The 18,556-nt window shown below is 36.8% G+C and overlaps 3 protein-coding genes across 5 annotated transcripts in view; 1 reads left to right on the top strand and 2 right to left on the bottom strand.

Moving 5' to 3' along the window:
• CYFIP1 (cytoplasmic FMR1 interacting protein 1) overlaps positions 1–2,579 on the top strand; it is a 119,991-nt gene extending 117,412 nt beyond the window's left edge. For all 3 annotated transcript variants that reach the window (XM_080809536.1, XM_080809535.1, XM_080809537.1), the window contains one exon: positions 1,056–2,579. In XM_080809536.1, the coding sequence (XP_080665662.1) occupies positions 1,056–1,220 (165 nt within the window). In that variant the 3' untranslated portion in view covers positions 1,221–2,579. The remainder of the gene's footprint in view (positions 1–1,055) is intronic.
• A 694-nt stretch (positions 2,580–3,273) lies between these two features.
• Positions 3,274–17,136, bottom strand: NIPA2 (NIPA magnesium transporter 2). The gene is made up of 5 exons (XM_080809538.1): positions 16,905–17,136; positions 15,376–15,432; positions 10,358–10,448; positions 9,038–9,198; positions 3,274–4,771 (listed from the first exon to the last, which is right to left on the bottom strand). Exons 1-5 carry the CDS (start codon positions 17,041–17,043, stop codon positions 4,137–4,139), a joined length of 1,083 nt encoding a protein of 360 aa, XP_080665664.1. The 5' UTR covers positions 17,044–17,136; the 3' UTR covers positions 3,274–4,136.
• The window catches only part of NIPA1 (NIPA magnesium transporter 1), a gene marked incomplete at its 3' end in the record, with an annotated part of 93,026 nt that continues 91,524 nt past the window's right edge, over positions 17,055–18,556 (bottom strand). Inside the window, exon 6 of the mRNA XM_080809540.1 lies at positions 17,055–17,136. Within this exon, the coding sequence (XP_080665666.1) occupies positions 17,055–17,136 (82 nt within the window). The remainder of the gene's footprint in view (positions 17,137–18,556) is intronic.

The following is an 18,556-nucleotide window of genomic DNA, read 5'->3' as shown; positions in this document are numbered from 1 at the left end:
GAGGCAGGCAGAGAGAGAGGGGGGGGGAAGCAGGCTCCGCACTGAGCAGAGAGTCCGATGCGGGGCTCTATCCCAAGACCCCGGGATCATGACCTGAGCCAAAGGCAGAGGCTTTAACCCAATGAGCCACCCAGGTGCCCCTGTATCTGAAGCCTCAAAGGTTATCTAAAATTCTGAAATATTTTGTGTTGGGTTTATTTGCCAGCTCTTGTCCAGTTGAACTTAGATTGCTTTTCTTTTCTTTAAGATTTATTTATTTGAGGGAGAGGGAAATTCAAGCAGATTCCACGATGTGTGGAGCCTCACATGGGGCTCAATCTCATGACCTTGAGATCACAGCCTAAGCCAAAACCAAAAGTCAGACGCTCAACTGACTTTACTGCCCAGGCATCCCATGGATTGCTTTTCTCCCTAGATTTTTTTTTCCTCCCTAGATTTTTATTTGCTTCTCATCTCTACGGACTGTTAACAAAATTGGAGTCACTTTAGAGGGGCCTAGCTTTATTGGGAGTTTCTAGGTGTAATCCCACTTGCTTATACCTCAGGACATCTCATCCCATTGCCACTAGTGCCGTCTGTCCCTTAGGAGGTCTTGGCTCTCGCTTTACCTCCTGCATAGACAAAACCTGCAATGCTTTTTAAAGTGTCATTTTGTGTATGTGTGTGTGTACATGCATGTGTTCTTTATCCAGTTCTGTTGTACTAGCAGTCTTATCAAAGAATCCTGTCCACAAGAACTGGAATCTAAGACTTATACTGGCATTTCTCCACTGACATTCTTTACATTCCGTTTTTAGTACACAGCAGCTTAATACCTATGTGTTGAATGAATAGGTCTATCAGTTGTACAGGTAATATAGTCAGTAGCATGAAACCAATGGAGATGTGTTTAAATGCAAAATATATTCATTGTTCCAATAGGTACATTAGAAATAGATATGTGTGCTAGTAGTTTGCTTTAATTTTTATGAGAAAATGTGAAAATCCTGCCATTTTGAAACATGAATAAATGTACATGTTTTGATAATAAAACATCCTGATTTTAATTGTTGCAGCCATTAAAGAAGATGGTAGAGAGAATTCGCAAGTTCCAGATTCTAAATGATGAAATAATTACTATCTTGGACAAGTACTTGAAGTCTGGTGATGGAGAAAGCACCCCCGTGGAGCATGTTCGCTGCTTTCAGCCACCTATCCACCAGTCCCTGGCCAGCAGCTGAGGACATGTACATCATGTTTTTGAAGATTCCCAGTACTGACCTGGATTTAATAACTTTTAAGGGCATGTTTTCCTTTCCATAAACTATTTAGTGAGATTTTTAGGGACTATTTTTCCTTATCTCTGTGCCTGTTAAAGGGGGTACTTTTCAATTTAAAGCTTAATTTTATAAAATTGACTTATTTTTCTAGACTAAAATTGTATATGCTTTTGGTAATTAGAAAGTCTGAGAATATTGGCTGCTGATTGTTGCCATCATGTTCTTACAGAATAACTTTCCATTTTTTCTATGGAATGTTCCAACAGCTAGCTATGTCAAATTGCTGCTGAGGTCATCCATTTATTCCTTAGCAAAGGATCAATAATATTTGGGGAAAGATTTACGGACTTAAGAAACTTACTACCAGCTCATTGTAATAAAATGCACTACCAATTAGAATTAAACTTAATTATGCAGCTTTTGTTCGGGGATTTTTCCTGATGGGTCTTTTATGAGTAACCTTTTCTAAGTCATTGTTCCCTTCCCTTTTTTGTGTCAGTGTTTCAGAAAATAGTGAACTTGATTCCTCTGCTTCTACTAAATTGTGACAGAGTATAATTTGTAGGGTATGATTTAAAGGTTACAGAAATAAAACTAATAAAACTTATTTGTGTTTATTCGTTTAGTATTGTGACCCTGAGCCCTGGGTAGGGCAAGATACTTTACTTATCTGCACAGACCTGGCCCAGGAGATCTAGTCTAGGTCACCTGCCACCTTGAAAGAAGGGACAAAATCATGATAGGGAGTAATTGCCATATGGCTTTGGAAACAGAACACTAAAACCCATCATACATGCTACTGAAGATAAAGCCTGTGAACTACTCCGTTGGACTCTTTAACCTTGACTTACTATGAGACAGAACTGTTCATTACCAAGTTACCTAAAAATGTTGCTTTAGGTAATGTGACTAACGCTGGGGCCAGCATTCTGCCACAGACTGAGGGTAGTATATGCTCACCCTATACTGAAGTACAGACTATGAGGAATTATGATTAATACCTAAAATTGATTCATATTACTAAATTCTCTAAGACTGAGTTATAAACCAAATTTAAACATTTATTAATATTTATTAAACATTAATGCAATTTCCAGTGCTATTAAGATGTTGAATTAAGGGGGCGCCTGGGTGGCTCAGTGGGTTAAAGCCTCTGCCTTCAGCTCAGGTAATGACCCCAGGGTCCTGGGATCGAGTCCCACATCGGGCTCTCTGCTCAGTGGGGAGCCTGCTTCCCCCCTCTCTCTCTCTGCCTGCTCTCTGCCTACTTGTGATCTCTGTCTGCCAAGTAAATAAATAAAATCTTTAAAAAATTTATTTAAAAAAATGTTGAATTAAGAATTTATATTAATCTGAATTGAGTGCCATATCACAGCCATGGGGGTGAAAATTGGTTCTTACTCTATTAGGTACAAAGTACAGATACATAGTACATAAACACATAGTATATCTGTGATATTAAGATTACATGGGGGAAGCAATTAAAAAGAAATGTCTACAAAGGCTCCTTAGAGAATTAAAAAATGCTGGGGAAAGGGATTTTATTTCGTGAAACCTGGAGACCATTAACTCGGCCCTAATAAAGCCAGTGGAGAGCTGTGTGGCAGGACACCATGAGGCTGGTGAGGCTCTGGCAATCCCCTGGTAAGGACAGTGAGGCACCAGTGGTGACTGGTTACACAGTAGGGATCAAGCTGTATGACCTTGGGCAGGAGCAGCACAATGGGAGCAAGCCCATGTTCTTCCTGCAACCTAGGTGGAAATGGTTTACTTTTTTAAACCCAGTTGATTGCTATGATAGGTTCTGAAGCTGGATGGAGTTCATTATACTAGTCTACCTTTTTTGCATACATTTGAAATTTTCCATAAACATTTCTTCATGGATATTTTTAAAAGACCAAAATATACAATAATCTGAACAAACACTATAGCAAAGTAAAATACTGGGTACAAAGAAACCGTATTTTATAACCATCTTGTTTGTTCTAAGCATTCAGACTTAGAAAAGAACTGTTTCAATTTGTCTTTTTATTATAACATGAGCTAAATTTAAAAGTTAAGTCTTTTGACTTTATTTCCCAGAGTTGTTAGAAGATCTAAATGACAATATAACTCATTATGAAAATATACCGAAAAGTACAAGAGCTGATGTAAAATGGTAAATCAAGAGTCCAAGTATCAAGAGATTAGAGTAAGTAAAGAATGAAACCAGTCAGGCTGCAGTCGGACAGATGTAGGATGCGCTGGTTTAGCAAGGTGCCATCAAGGAATAGAAAGACCATCAAATGTGGTGTGATAAGTCACAGTGTGAGAAACATCTCCCATGGGGCAAGTTCCTACCCTTTATTGTTTGGTAAATTTGAGTTTTTCTTCATTTCATAACTGAGGATTCTCTTAAACTAACATTTCAAAATTTAAAAAATTCATCAAACAGGAGTTCTTCTTATAGGTAAGGTGAATCACAGGATAAGGTATTAGGAAAATTTTGTTCCTTTTTAAATCAAAAAGCCTTCAAATGGTCAGGGATTGGTGGACTGGGGATGACAAATGTACATTTCAGATTTTAATCACCAATGAAAAAAAAAAGCATTTTTATCGACTTAAAACTGTCAGTGCATTTAGATTGTGGTGAAAGAAAAATTTAAAATACCTCTATAATAATACAATGTTAATAGAAATTGGCCATGTACTGAGGTCATTTTAGTGAGCTACCATCATGTAAATATAATAAAGTAATTTCTTGGTCCAAATCAGTGAAACTTATAAAAGATTGTCTCCAGAGAACATTTTTTGAGAACAATGCTTTTTCAGACACATTCTGATACTCAAATTCACTTGGTAACACAATTACAGATTAACCATTTAATTACATTTTTCTTAAAAAGCTGTGAGATTTCCATTTCTTCGGGAGATATTTTCACCACTGTGTTGTTCAATTCCACAGGTCAAGCTTTCTTCATTATTATTAAGAACTTCATACATGTTAGAGAGATTGCCATTCATTGCTTTTTCGTCTTTTCGAAAAGACACAGGGAGACTTGCTAGACTAAAGCTGACGTCTTTAAAGGCATGCAACAAGAATATTCCCACAATGATTGTAAAGAAGCCACTCAAAGTACCAATGACATCATCAATAGGCATATCTTGCCATTCCTTAAAAAGAATAGCTGAACAAGTTAAAACTGATGTTGTAAAGAATACATAATATATTGGAGTCACAATGGAAGTGTTGAATATATCCAGGGCCCTGTTCAGGTAATTAATCTGTGTGCTCACACAGACTATAAGGCTCAGCAGCAGAATCCAGGCCAGGGGATGTCTTAGCACAGGTTTTCCAGCAAAGAGCTCTTTGATAGCAATGCCCAGGCCCTTAACACAGGAGACTGAAAATGCACCAATTACAGAGCAGATTGTTATGTACACAAGAATGTTTGTCTGTCCATGGCGAGGTCCCACCACGAAGATTAGTATCAATAACACAATGACCACAAATGTTGCAAAGACCACAAAACCTGGGGGAGGCAAAGAAAAGTTATATTTAGTCAAATGCGTAAGTACTAAAAAAAACTCCTGAGAATCCAAAACAAATATTAACTCAATGAGGAGGAGAAAAGCTGTGACCTTAAAATAAACATTCGCTTTCTTTTGCTGCCCCAGCAAAAGTACACTCATAAAAATTTAGTTAGATGTATATACTGGAAGATTACACTATTTCTCATATTCATAAACTGTTACTAACATTTTTAACATAGCATTTTAGGGCTCATGATAATTAGATCACAGAAAATGGAGATGAGGCTGACTTGCAGCCATCCACTCTAGAATAGCTCACTACTTCTCTCCCACTGGAAAGCCTTAACTCCAAGAACGGAAAAAATCAAACTAATGGAGAGAAATCATGAGATGACCTTGAACACTCAACAATTTACAGATGCTAAAAAGAACAGCAGTTAAAATTCAAGTTTGTCCTAAAAGGAGTACATTTTTCAAATACTTAGAGACAACCACTGGGGTAAATAGCAAATCAGTAAGAGAATCAAAAATACTGTCAGGTTCTGGTTGAATGTGAAGAACTGAACCCAGCATGGTAATAGTGAACAACTGTGGAGCACCATGGCCCAGCCACTTTTCTCAGCAATTTGCACAGATTAACTCATTTAATCCTCACATCCACCTATAATATAGATACCATCATATGCATTTTGAGATGAGGAAACTGAGCCACAGAAGTCGCATGAATTTACTCTGTTCCCTCCTTAAACTCTGCCAATAAAATAAACAGTAATAGGACTTTTAAAGAAGCAAACATACAGGGAACCTGGGTGGCTCAGTAGGTTAAGCCTCTGCTTTCGGCTCAGGTCATGATCCCAGGGTCCTGGGATCTAGTCCCGCATCGGGCTCTCTGCTCAACAGGGAGCCTGCTTCCTCCTCTCTCTCTGCCTGCCTCTCTGCCTACTTGTGATCTCTGTCAAATAAATAAATAAAATCTTAAAAAAAAAAAAGCAGCAGCAGCAGCAAACATACAAAAACAAGAAAAGGTAAAGGAGGTGATAGTAACAATATTATGGAAGCCAGAAAGCAGAAGATAAACTCCTAACTGTACAACACATCCAAGAAAGCCGAATCCCACATCAACAATGATGAAAGATGGGAAAGTAACTCAGCTTGCAGCACGGAACACTCCAAAGATAGAATGGATCTCTGGACGCAGGGTAAAGGAGAGAGAAAAACAGGAGACCTGGCTTCAAGTCTATTAAAGAAGCATTAAAATCCAGGAACTCTGCTCAGTTCTGAACATCTTAGGGACTGCCACAGCAAACTGGAGTACTCTGGCCAGTTGAGTGCGTAGGTAATACACTAAAACAGGGGGTTGGGGTACTCAACTCTGAGGGCTCTGGCAGGAGACTTTGCTGGGGATCTGACAAGTCTGATTTCAGAAGGCACCCAAGGTTCACCAGGGGAAGCACCAAAACAAGAAAAACACAAAACCTTTGTTTGCTCGGTGTAGACAGAGGAAAACTTTGGAACACATAAATTGCTATGCCATAAAACTACTATTAATAAATCTTCAGAAAGATACTGATGAAATACCAGAGCAGCTGGAACTTGAAAGGTGAAAATCTGGAGAAAAAGATAAGATCAACACTCACCTCTGCTTTCTCCCTTATGATGACTGCAGGGATAAGGAAAGGCATAAACTCCAGCAGAAAGTGGTGACCTGGAGCTTGTGAAGTGTTAATAAAAATAAAAATAAAAATGGCATTTTGGGCTGCCTAAGCAGCTGGGACACAAGGGGCCAAGATTCCAGAAAGGAAGGAGCTGAAGTGAAGTGGAGCCCAAATTTCTGTATGCAACTCCCCTTAAGGCATTTGTGGGAAGAGAAGCTATATATGCCTAGATTTTTAGAAACCAAATAGACAGCCTGGTAAAAATGCCAGAGAGCGTAGTGAAGACACCTGCAGTCTTGGAATGCTGACACAGACACTGCCATTAAAAGTTCACCCAGGTGGGGGCGCCTGGGTGGCTCAGTGGGTTAAAGCCTCTGCCTTCGGCTCAGGTCATGATCCCAGGGTCCTGGGATGGAGCCCTACAGTGGGCTCTCTGCTCAGCAGGGAGCCTGCTTCCTCCTCTCTCTCTGCCTGCCTCTCTGCCTACTTGTGATCTCTGTCTGTCCAATAAATAAATAAAATCTTTAAAAAAAAAAAGAAAAAAAAAAGAAAAAAAAAAAAAAAGGTCACCCAGGTGGATGGTCCAAGTAAACATCCCAGGGTATCAGCTAAGAGTCTATGATTAAGAAATACAGGCAAAATGGAAAGAAACCAGCCTCAACAAAGAGTGAAACAACACTTCAAGTTAAAGGTGATCCGCGGGGCGCCTGGGTGGCTCAATGGGTTACCCCGTATCGGGCTCCCTGCTCAGCGAGGAGCCTGCTTCTCCCTCTCTCTGCCTGCCTCTCTGTCTACTTGTGATCTCTGTCAAATAAAAAAATATTTAAAAAAAAAAAAAAGGAAGAAAGAAAAAGTGATCTGTGGTACTTGTATCTGTCCAACAAAAAAAATATAGGTTTTTTCTGAAGGAATAAAACATCACTTAGAGCCTTTACACTTTTTAATATTCTATGTCCAGCATTTAATCAGAACTGCCTAAAGACAAAACTAAATGACTAAAGCAAAAGAAAAAACAGAGCCCACAAACAATCCCAATACTGAAGTTTGCAGAAATACTCTTAAATAACCAGGTCTCTTTGGGGACTTGCTGCACAACACAACACATGTGGGTAACAATAATGTACTGTACATCTGCAAAATGTTGAAGGTGAATTTCACGTTTTGTTTGGTTTTTTGGACACATACACAACCAAAGAGCAAAAGCAAGCTCTTAGAAATTAAAAATGTAATAGCAGAAATAAAAACTCAAAAGGGCTGCGAAGACAAAACTGAGGAAATCTCCCTGAAGGCAGAGCTAAAAAGAAAAAGCAGTAAAAACAGGAAGATGAAAAAATATATGTATTATGTATAATATATAAATATATAAAAATTATTATATAATTATAAAATAAATATATAAAAATATATAATATAAATACACACGTACATATATACACACATATGTATGTGTATATGTATATATAGTGTGTATATGTATATATGTACATTTGTGTATATATATGTACGTGTGTTTACATGTGCGCACGTGCACACATGTCTATATGAAAAGTCACTGTATATTTCAGGAGGTCCAATCAACAGAAGAGAAAGAAGAATTTCACAAAGAGAAAAGAAAGAATATCAAAGAACAAATTTGATTTCCTAGAATAAGATAGACATTTCCAAATTTCAAAAAAATCCATCAAATACCTAGCACAATGGATAAAAACTAGCCCACATCTAAGTACCTCAGTGCAAAATTTCAGATGATGAGGGCAAAGAGGACATCCTAAAGGTTGCTAAAGACAAAATATGGATAACATATAAAAGATAAAGAATCGACTGTCATTTCTTAGCAACACTGGAAGTGAGAAGACAATGAGGTCACATTGACTAAAGACATTTTTATATATATAAGGACTTAAAAAGTCTCATCTCTTCTGTGCCTTTCTTGTCTCCTACAATAGTGGCTCCAACCAAAATGAAGGAGCAAACCCAGGATTCAGAGCGAAGAAAAAAGTGAAGGGGATCCCTTCAGGATGCTGATGAAAAGTCCACAATAACAAATGTGCCAGCAGCTCAAGATACCAGCCTGGACTAAGGCCAAATAAGATTTTGGGAGAAATTTCCAGAAGAGATGAAACTGCAGAATACCTAATGTGTTTGAAATTACTGAGGGTAGAATTAAGACCACTGGAGTAGAGTTTTAGGACAGACTGATAAATTCATAGAAAAGTGATCAAAAAAGATCATTATCAGTTAAGAAAAAACAAACAAGGAAGGAAAAGTAGTTGTATATGTCTAAGCTGGGAATAAAAGTTATATAATGACTATAATGTAAATAAATCATTTAAACAAAACCAGGTAGATACAGTAGGTAGTAGACACACAGATGATGCCTAAAGCCAAAGAGAGTAACAGCACTTTAAGGATGTTACTTAGAGACACAGAGTTAAAGAACAAAATAAACAAGGCATTTGGGGCTGGTAGGAGAGGAAAATGACCATTATTTTTCATAATAAGCCATGCAGAACAATTTGCCTCTTCATATGCACATAAAATTTTGATTAAAATAAAAACTAAACTAAAAAGTAAAATAGTGAGACTGATAAAGCTTTTCTTGTTTCTTACCTGGATCTCCCAGCTTGTGAGACATTTCATTTAAAGTCTCAATCTCTTCTTCTTTTGGAGCATGAATGACCATAACTGTAGATCCTAAAATACTTAGCAAACATCCAATTTTCCCATGAAGATTAAGTCTTTCATTTAGAAAGTATGAAGAAAGAATGGCACTAAAATGGGGGAGGGGAGTGGAGAACATTAAAATTATCAACTACTTTTCTCATTTTTAAAAATCAACACAACACAGAATTTAAATTATTAAAAAACTAAAACATTACAAACTTGTGAAGATTCTTTGGCTTTCAGAAAAGGTAAAGAAAAGGCACATTCAATCATAAAATGGAAGTTTCCAGAAAAACAATGGAACACTAAACCAGTATTGTTCCCATATTTCTACTGTAGAAAATCAGTATGAAATTCACAATAAATGGAGGTGCAATACAAATTTATAATCTAAGAATCTATGTCCAAACCAATGTTTAAAATTTGCTCAACTTTAATTTATCCATACTGGTTGAGGCAGCCTTTCTATGTGTTCGTGTCATTCTATATAATTTGCCTATTAAATGATCAAGTTTTAATACTTAAAAGTCAGTTTTAACCAAATCTAAAAAACATATGATGTAAACCTATAAATATGACATAACATACAGAAAATTAAGGGTAAAAGACATGTACCACAATATATCTTTATATACTAGATTATATAGTATCTTAAAAAATTATGTAACTTAAATACAATACTGACTTATACACACACACACACACACACACACACACACACACACACTACCCTGGGGGGGAAACAAAGACTTAAAAAAACCTATCAAAAACTTTGAGAATAGTAACCAAAATCCAAACTTCAATATGGGCTTGGCTGTTTGGGCTAATCATTAAAATAATAGAAAAAGGACAAGTCTTGGACTGCTCCTTCCAAAGGGGTACCCCCAGAGCAGTCTTCAGAGGTACACAGCCTTGCACCAATCATTGGTTTACTGTAGGTATAGAAACTGACTTATCACCAACCACCATTTTACCAAAGTGTCTGTGTCTCAAATGTTAAGTGCTGTGACAAGTCAAACTTGAAATTTTAAAAAATTGTAATAAAAGCAAGACAAAGCATGGGAGCATATTTTCTGCTACAAATTGACAGCACGCTTGTGCACAAGAGAGAACCCTTTAAAAGCAATTACTACACAGTTTAAAAAAAAAGTTCTCAAGATTGTTTAACTGTCAATTATGCTGAGCATGTGTAATTAGATGGCACTGAATGCTGTATGGACTAATATACTGACTACTGTTCCTACACAAGAAGCATAGCATCCTTACCTTACTAGGACGCTGAAAGCTCCTAATGGAGTCACTAGGGTGGCTGGTGCAAAGGCATATGCAGCAAAGTTAGCCACCTCACCGGCTCCCACTTGGAGATAGACAACAAAAGAAAACTCTCAGAACAAATCACTCAAAATGAAAATGCCTGTATGTTATTTTCATATACAGTTGACCCTTGAACTTACCAGGAGTTTAAACTTTCAGGATCCACTCAAGTGGATTTTTAATAGCACTGTAAGTGTATTTTGTATGATTTTCTTTCCTCTAGTTTATTGTTTGGAATACAGTATATAATACCTATAACATACAAAGTATGTGTTAACAGAAGCCTTTATTAAGGCTTCTGGTCAATAGTATGCTAAGAGTAAAGCTTCTGGGAGTCAAAAGTTATATGCAGCTTTTCAACTGCACAGCAGGTCACTGCCCCAACTACCATGTTGTTGAAGGGTCAAAGGTACATTTATATTTTTTATATGCTATTTCAATTGTATTTAGTAATTTATTTTTTCCCATCTACTCATAAGGGTTCCCCTGTAAATTATCAACATTAGAACACAATCCAAACCAACTAGGAAAAATAATAATCAGTAATTTTAATTGAAGAAATCCAATTTTTTTTGAGATCCAATTTATCTTACATTTAATATTTTTTTTAAATTTAATAAATACTTATATCCTATCACAACAAACAGAAATCCATTAAAAGCAGCTAAAACTGTGTGAAAACATCTCTCCTAAGTCTTTTTCATTAGTTTGGGGTGTTTTTTTGTTGTTTGTTTTTAACCCAACTCATATTTAAAAGACATCCTTAGGCACCTACAATGGGCCAGATGCTGTTCTAGGATCAGGAAACAGAGCAGTAAACAAAACAAAAATACTGTTCTCCTGGTGCCTGGGTGGCTCAGTCAGCTAGGCATCTGCCTTCGGCCGAGGTCATGATCCCGCAGTCCTGGGATGGAGTGCTGCATCCAGGTTCTGCTTGTCCCTCTCCCTTTGCCCCTCCCCCCCTGCTTCTGCGCTCTCTCTCTCTCTCTCTCTCTCTCATGCTCTCTCAAATATTTTTAAAAAATGAAAATACCATTCTCCTAAAAACTTACATTTTAGTGAAGGAAAACAGGCAAAATACATGTCGAGCAGTTAACATGAAGTGTACAAAGGAATGGAGTGTTGGTGAAGGCAGCCCTGGGGTCAGAGGTAGCCAGGGCCCCATGGTACACAACCTTTGTGAATCCTGATACAGATTTCATTTGAACTGAAAAGCCACTAGGGAATCTTATGCAGGGGAGATAGTCTCACTTATGGCTACTGTATTTTCCAAAACAGTTATATCAAATTTCACTGAGCAGAATTTGATAGCTCCCTTTGTCCCACTTGGTACAAAAAGTTGCTAATCTGTTAATGGAAAATGGAATTATTTTATTATTCTTTCAATTTGCATTTCCCCTTTTCATGTGTTCACTGGCCAAGTAAAATCTTTTAGTGAAGCAGCTGGTCAACTATTTTTCCTGTTGGGCTCTTAGGCTGTTTGTTTTCTCTTACTGATTCGAGGTAATTCTTTACGTATTTTGGACACGAAACTTCTGTGGGTTAAAAACATCAGTCCTTTTTTTTTTTTTAACTTTCTGTAATATGCCTTTTCATTCTTTTATACTCTTGACCAAAAGTTCTTAATTTTAACATCAAATTTTAAAATACTTTCCTTTGTGGTAGGTGCTTCATACAAATTGTATGAGAATCATTTTTTTAAAGATTTTATTTATTTATTTGAGAGAGAGAGATCACAAGTAGGCAGAGAGAGAGAGAGAGAGAGAGGGAAGCAGGCTCCACTCTGAGCAGAGAGCCTGATGCAGGACTCGATCCTGGGACCCTGAGATCATGACCTGAGCCGAAGGCAGAGGCTTAACCCACTGAGCCATTAAGGCACCCCAAGAAATCATTTTTATTTAATTATTCTTTAATTCCAGTATAGTTAACATACAGTGCTATTAGTTTCAGTGTACAATACAGTGATTAGACAGTTCTATACATTATTCAGTGCTTAAGCGTACTTTTAATCACCCATCTTACCCATTTCTTGTATGAGAGATCTTTCTCAAAATTCTTTCAGTGTTCTACCTTTCACATTTAAGAGTATGAACCACCTGGAGTTGATCTTTATGTATGGAATGCAGTAGAAATCAAACTGTAATTTTTCCATATGGATTGTTACAGCAATATTTATTGAAAAGCACATTTCCCTATTTCAATACCACCTTTGCAATAAACAGACTGTGTGTGGGTGTTTTAGGGTTCTCCATTCTATTCTACTGGTTTATGTATTTTGACATGCTACCATACTGACTTAATTAGTGCAGCTTCATAATAAAGCTCGATGCCCAGTATAGCAAATACTTTCACCTCTTACATATATCTTTGCTTAGGAAACAAAAGCAAAACTGAACTTTTAGGACCTCATGAAGATAAAAAGCTTCTGCACAGTGAAGAAAACAATCACAAAACAAAAGGCAGCCCACAGAACAGTAAAAGATACTTTGTAAATCACATACTAACAAAGGGTTAGTATCCAAAATCTCTAAGGAACATACCAAACTCAACACTCCCCCCCAAAAAATAATCTAGTTAATAAATGGGCAGGAGACATGAATAGACACTAAAGAAGACATCCAGATGGCTAAGAGACACGTGAAAAGATACTCAACATTACTCATCATCAGGGAAATATGAATCAAAACCATAAGAAGATACCACCTCAAACCTGTACGATGTCTAAAATTAACAACACAAGAAACAAGAGATGCTAGTGAAGATGTGGAAAAAGGGGAACCTTTTTGCCTGTCGGTGGGAAAGTAAACTGGTGTAGTTACTCTGGAGAACAGGTTACAGGTTCTTCAAAAAGTTAAAAAGAGAACCATCCTACAATCCAGCAATTGCACTTCTAGGTATTTACCCAAAGGATACAAAAATACAGATTCAAAGGGGTACATACACCCCTCTTGTTTACTGCAGCATTATCAACAATAACAGATCTAATGGAGAGAGCCCAAATGTCCATCAACTGATGAATGGATAATGAAGTTGTGGTATGTATATACAATGGAATAGTATTTTCAACCATCAAAAAGAAAGAAATCTTGTCATTTGCAATGACATGGATGGAGCAAGAGTGCATTATGCTAAGTGATATAAATCAGAGAAAGACAAATACCTTATCTCACTCATATGTGGAAGTTAAGAAAGAAAACAGATGAGCATAAGGGAAGGGGGAAAAGAAAGAAAGGAGAGCAGCTTAATGGTAGAGAACTGAGGGCTGACCAAGGGAGGTGGGTGGGGAATGGGCTAGATGGGGGATGGGTATTAAAGAGGGTACTTGTGATGAGCACTAGGTGTTGTATATAAATGATGGATCATTGAGTTCTCCTCCTGAAACCAATATTGCACTGCATGTTAACTATCAAAATTTAAATGAAAAAAAAGAGTATCTTCACTTTACTTGGACTTCTGTACTACCATACAAATTTTACTTATTTTTTTTAAATGTGTTTTCAATTTTTAGGGTAGTCTTTTTTTTTTTTTTTCCAATTTATTTGAGATAGAGAGCATGAGCGGGGAGGAAGGGCAGAGAGAGAGGAAAAAGCAGACTCCAAGCTGAGCAAGACTCAATCCCAGGACCCCAGGATCATGACCTGAACCAAAGGCAGATGCTTAACTGAACCACCCAGGCGCCCTACTGTACAAATTTTAAATCAACTGACCATCTGCCACATGACCACCTACAGTTTTAAATGGAATAGCATTTAACCTGTCACTATGGAAATGATGACTTTCCAATAATGAATCTTTCAACTCATGAAAATAATATATCCCTCTATTTGTCTTCTTTTTCTCAGTAATGATTTCATTTTCTCCACAGGTATCTTTCCCATCTTTTGTTAGATTTATAATTAAATAATTCCTGTTTTTAAAAATTATATGAGGGGCGCCTGGGTGGCTCAGTGGGTTAAAGCCTCTGCTTTCGGCTCAGGTCATGATCTCGGGGTCCTGGGATCGAGCCCCGCATCAGGCTCTCTGCTCAGCAGGGAGCCTGCTTCCTCCTCTCTCTCTGCCTGCCTCGCTGCCTACTTGTGATCTCTGTCAAATAAATAAATAAAATCTTTAAAAAAAAATTATATGAAAATGGTACCATTTTAACATTTTTTAAAAGATATTTATTTATTTGAGAGAGAGAGAGAGAATGAGAGGGAGAAGCAGACTCCCCACTGAGCAGAAAGCACAATGTGGGACTCAATCTCAGGACCCTGAAAGCATGACCTGAGCCGAAGGCAAATGCTTAACCGACTGAGCCACCCAAGTGCCCCAACATTTCATTTTCTAATTGCTGCTCATAATGCAGCTTAGTTTTATATGTTGATTTTATATCCAATACTTTGCTAAATCTTAATTTATCTGTATATTCTTTGGAATTTTTATACAGGATATTTTAATACAGGAAATTTTAAACAGGATATTTCACTAACAAAGTTACCTCTTAAACTGAGAATCTTAAAAAAACACACAGGTATATCAGACATATTTCAATCAGACAGGTAAAAGAAAGTCTTCTCATTCAAATTAAATAAATTATTAAACCGCTAAATGACTTTTACTGGCTTCAATTTTGTATATTTTGAGTGTTATTCATTAAAAAAGCAAGGATTTATTTAAAAATTGTAAAAGTGCTAGCTAAGGGCACCTGGGTGGCTCAGTCAGTTAAGCAGCAGACTCTTGACTGACTCAGGTTGTGATCTTAGGGTGTTGGATTCCAGTCCAGCATCAGGCTCTGTGCTCAGCAGGTAGGCTGCTTCAGGATTCTCTGCCCCTCCCCGCCCTCACTTGCTCTGTCTCTCTCTCTCTAGAATAGATAAATCTTAAAAAATTAAATAAACAAATAACAATGTGCTAATAAGAGGCAGTATTAGTATGTGCAAATATTTTAATATACAACTATAAGATATCCTTGAAATGTTCTCTATACATACTTGATAGCAATCCAGCCCACCACAACCATTCTTTAAGATATGCATGGCCACCTTGACCTGCAAATGAAAAAGTAAAATTTAGCTTTTTTGGAAGATTATCAGACTCTTATAATTTATGACAACTATTAGCAATTACAGATTTTGAAATATCTCATTTGTTGATTATTATTATTTTGAATAAAGGTTCCACCATGACTGTATAAGGGGAATTCTAAAATAATCTTTTTATGATTATCTTAGAAAAGGGAATGAGGATCATGACAATGTTAAAAATTTTTAGGTTTGCACTATACTGTTGAGTAAAGGAATTAAATCAATCCTTATATTCAGTCTATGCATCATTCTTTTGTTTTGTGAACTCAGCTTCAATAAACAAAGAAAAAGAACCAGTAAGAAGTAACCTAACTTCAAATAAATTAGTCTGAATGTGGATAAGCCATATAGGTGTGGGTTAGTCCCACTTACGAGGAAGTAACCTTGGAGAAGGGGTTTTATATTGACCATATATAAAAAGACTGAGCATTCATCACAGTCTGGAGCTGCCAGGATCCTCATCTTCCTATTTGACTTTCCTCCCCCCAAAATTAATAAAATCAGGAAGCAATTGGTACTTAAGCCATTGTCCAAAAGAAAAAGCCAAGGCAAATGAACCCTTTGACAAGCGTATCTACCATGGACAATGAGAGTACCTGCCTTAAGACAAGAATAAGGAATATACTTATTCAAGCAGCATATGCTAATACTTTCTTCTCTGCCCACTAACAGAGGCTACTATTTTAAGACTGATTAGCTCTGGCCATAAAGATGGCACAGGAAAGAGGAAGAAGTTCGATTTTTTTTTTTTTTTTTTTTACTGCCAAAGCAGGTCTTCCTTTTTTACTGCCAAAGCAGAATCGGGTTTGGAACTAAAGCAGAGGCTAAATGATAGAACATGACCAGAAAGCAACATAATGCTGTCATGAATGCACCAAATGAAGTCAGAGTGGGGTTTTATCACACTGAGTATCCCCCAAGGTCTCATGACTTGTCAGCAGGACAAGTCTGGGGAAATAACCTATATCACCCTTCAGAAAAATCACTGAACAGAATACTCTTTAACCGTAGTAAGGCTTCTCTTTCCTTCATGTCAATTTGAGATCATCAGGTAAAATGTCTTAAGGTAAAAGTAAGACTTCAGTATCCTAGACAAAAAAAAAATCCTAGGCTTCAGTAATATTCTGATTCTGTTCATAAACCCTTATCTCCTTCACTACAGACATAACAAAATTTAAAGATAAGACTGGATGTTAATTGGGCCTTGGTCCCTATTTCCACTTTGATAATAACTGCAGAAGTTAATAGCTTATTTTGACATTGTCTCACTTTAATTTTTCTCATCACAAAACTGATGTCCAATTCTCTATAAACATTTACAAGGCTTCCAAAGTTCAAAGTTTCAAATATACTAAGTAGGAACAAAGATATGGTTGTCTACCAACAAAGAACCTGAGTACACAAGTCATTTCACAGTCACATGGGACACTGCCTACCTGCTCTCATGGAGCCTTTCCTGGCAAGTCGAAGAAGACCTTTTTTTTTCAAAATGAAACTCCCGCCAATGAAAATGCTGGAGCTCATAGCCAATCCCAGACCAATGTAAAAGTCATATTTTCCACGGCCCTGGATCATTTCGTTTGTTACTAAAGAAGTTCTTGTGAATCACATTGATCACAAAACTGAGAAACCACTGGTGCTGGAGGCAGGACTATGCAATCTTCAAACCTAAAAAATGCAAAACAAAACAAAACTTGATTTTTTAACAGAATGATGATAATCCATATATAATTCAAAATTTTACTCCACTTCTCCATTCATAAAGGAATATTTTCATTACTACCATTGATAATATATTTACCATTTATAATTTACCACCAATGTAAAATTATATTTCTCATACTTATGGCAAAAGATGGGATTGTGATGTAAGGCCATACTTAAAAACCAAAATCATAAAATCAGAGAACAGACGGGTGGTTACCAGAGGCAGGGGTAAAAGGGTGACAAAAATGGGTGAAGGTGGTAAAAAGATATAGTTATAAGTTTGGGGATGTTAATGTACAGCATGGTGACTACAGCTAACAATACTGTATTACATATTTGAAAGTGGCTAAGACAGATCTTAAAAGTTCTCATCACAGCAAAATAAATTTGTATGTGTGATGTTAACTAAACTTACTGTGGTGATCATTTTACAATACACATATAATCACTATGTTTCATACCTTAGCTAATACAATGTTATATGTCAACAATAACTCAGTAAAACTGAAAAAAATAAAAATACAACTACTTTTATATGCCAATACTGTTTAAAATTTAAATTGGTTTTATGAACTCTAGTTTCATATTTAAATGTCTCCCGTCTTGTTGACAGTCCCTAGTAACAAAACTTTGCTGTTAAGAAAAAAATTTCCACAGGATGAAAATCCGGCATGAGAATATACAAATCTAGTTTATCAATACATTTGCCAATTTCATGTGTCCTTTTTGAATAATGTATACAGAGAAGCTCGGAGTTTTCTCATTGAATACACCTTCTTCTTAGAAATCTATGTAAACAAACTCCTTCTACGAGGCCGGCATTACCCTGATCCCAAAACCAGGCAAAGAGCTCATCAAAATGGAGAATTACAGACCAATAGCCCTGATCAACATGGATGCCAAAATCCTCAACAAGATCCTAGTCAATAGGACCCAACAGTACATTAAAAGGATTATCCAACACAACCAAGTCGGATTTATTCCTGGGATGCAAGGGTGGTTCAACATTCGCAAATCAATCAACATGATAGAGCATATTAATAAAAGAAAAGACAAGAACCATATGATTCTCTCAATTGATGCAAAAAAAGCATTTGACAAAGTACAACATCCTTTCCTGCTTAAAACTCTTCAGGGTGCAGAGATAGAGGGAACATTTCTCAATTTCATAAAAATCATCTACAAAAAGTCCACAGCAATACCATTCTCAATGGGGAAAAGCTCTTCCCTTAAGGTCAGGAACATGACAGGGACACTCTCACCACTATTGTTCAACATAGTACTAAAGTCCTAGCATCAACAATCAGACAACAAAAAGAAAACGCATCCAAATTGCCAAAGTCAAACTCTCTCTCTTCACAGATGACATGATACTTTACGT

This window comes from Martes martes (assembly GCF_963455335.1).
Source record: "Martes martes genome assembly, chromosome: 7".
In the NCBI taxonomy this organism is placed as follows: Eukaryota; Metazoa; Chordata; class Mammalia; order Carnivora; family Mustelidae; genus Martes; species Martes martes.
This window is presented reverse-complemented; position numbering and strand designations above follow the sequence as displayed.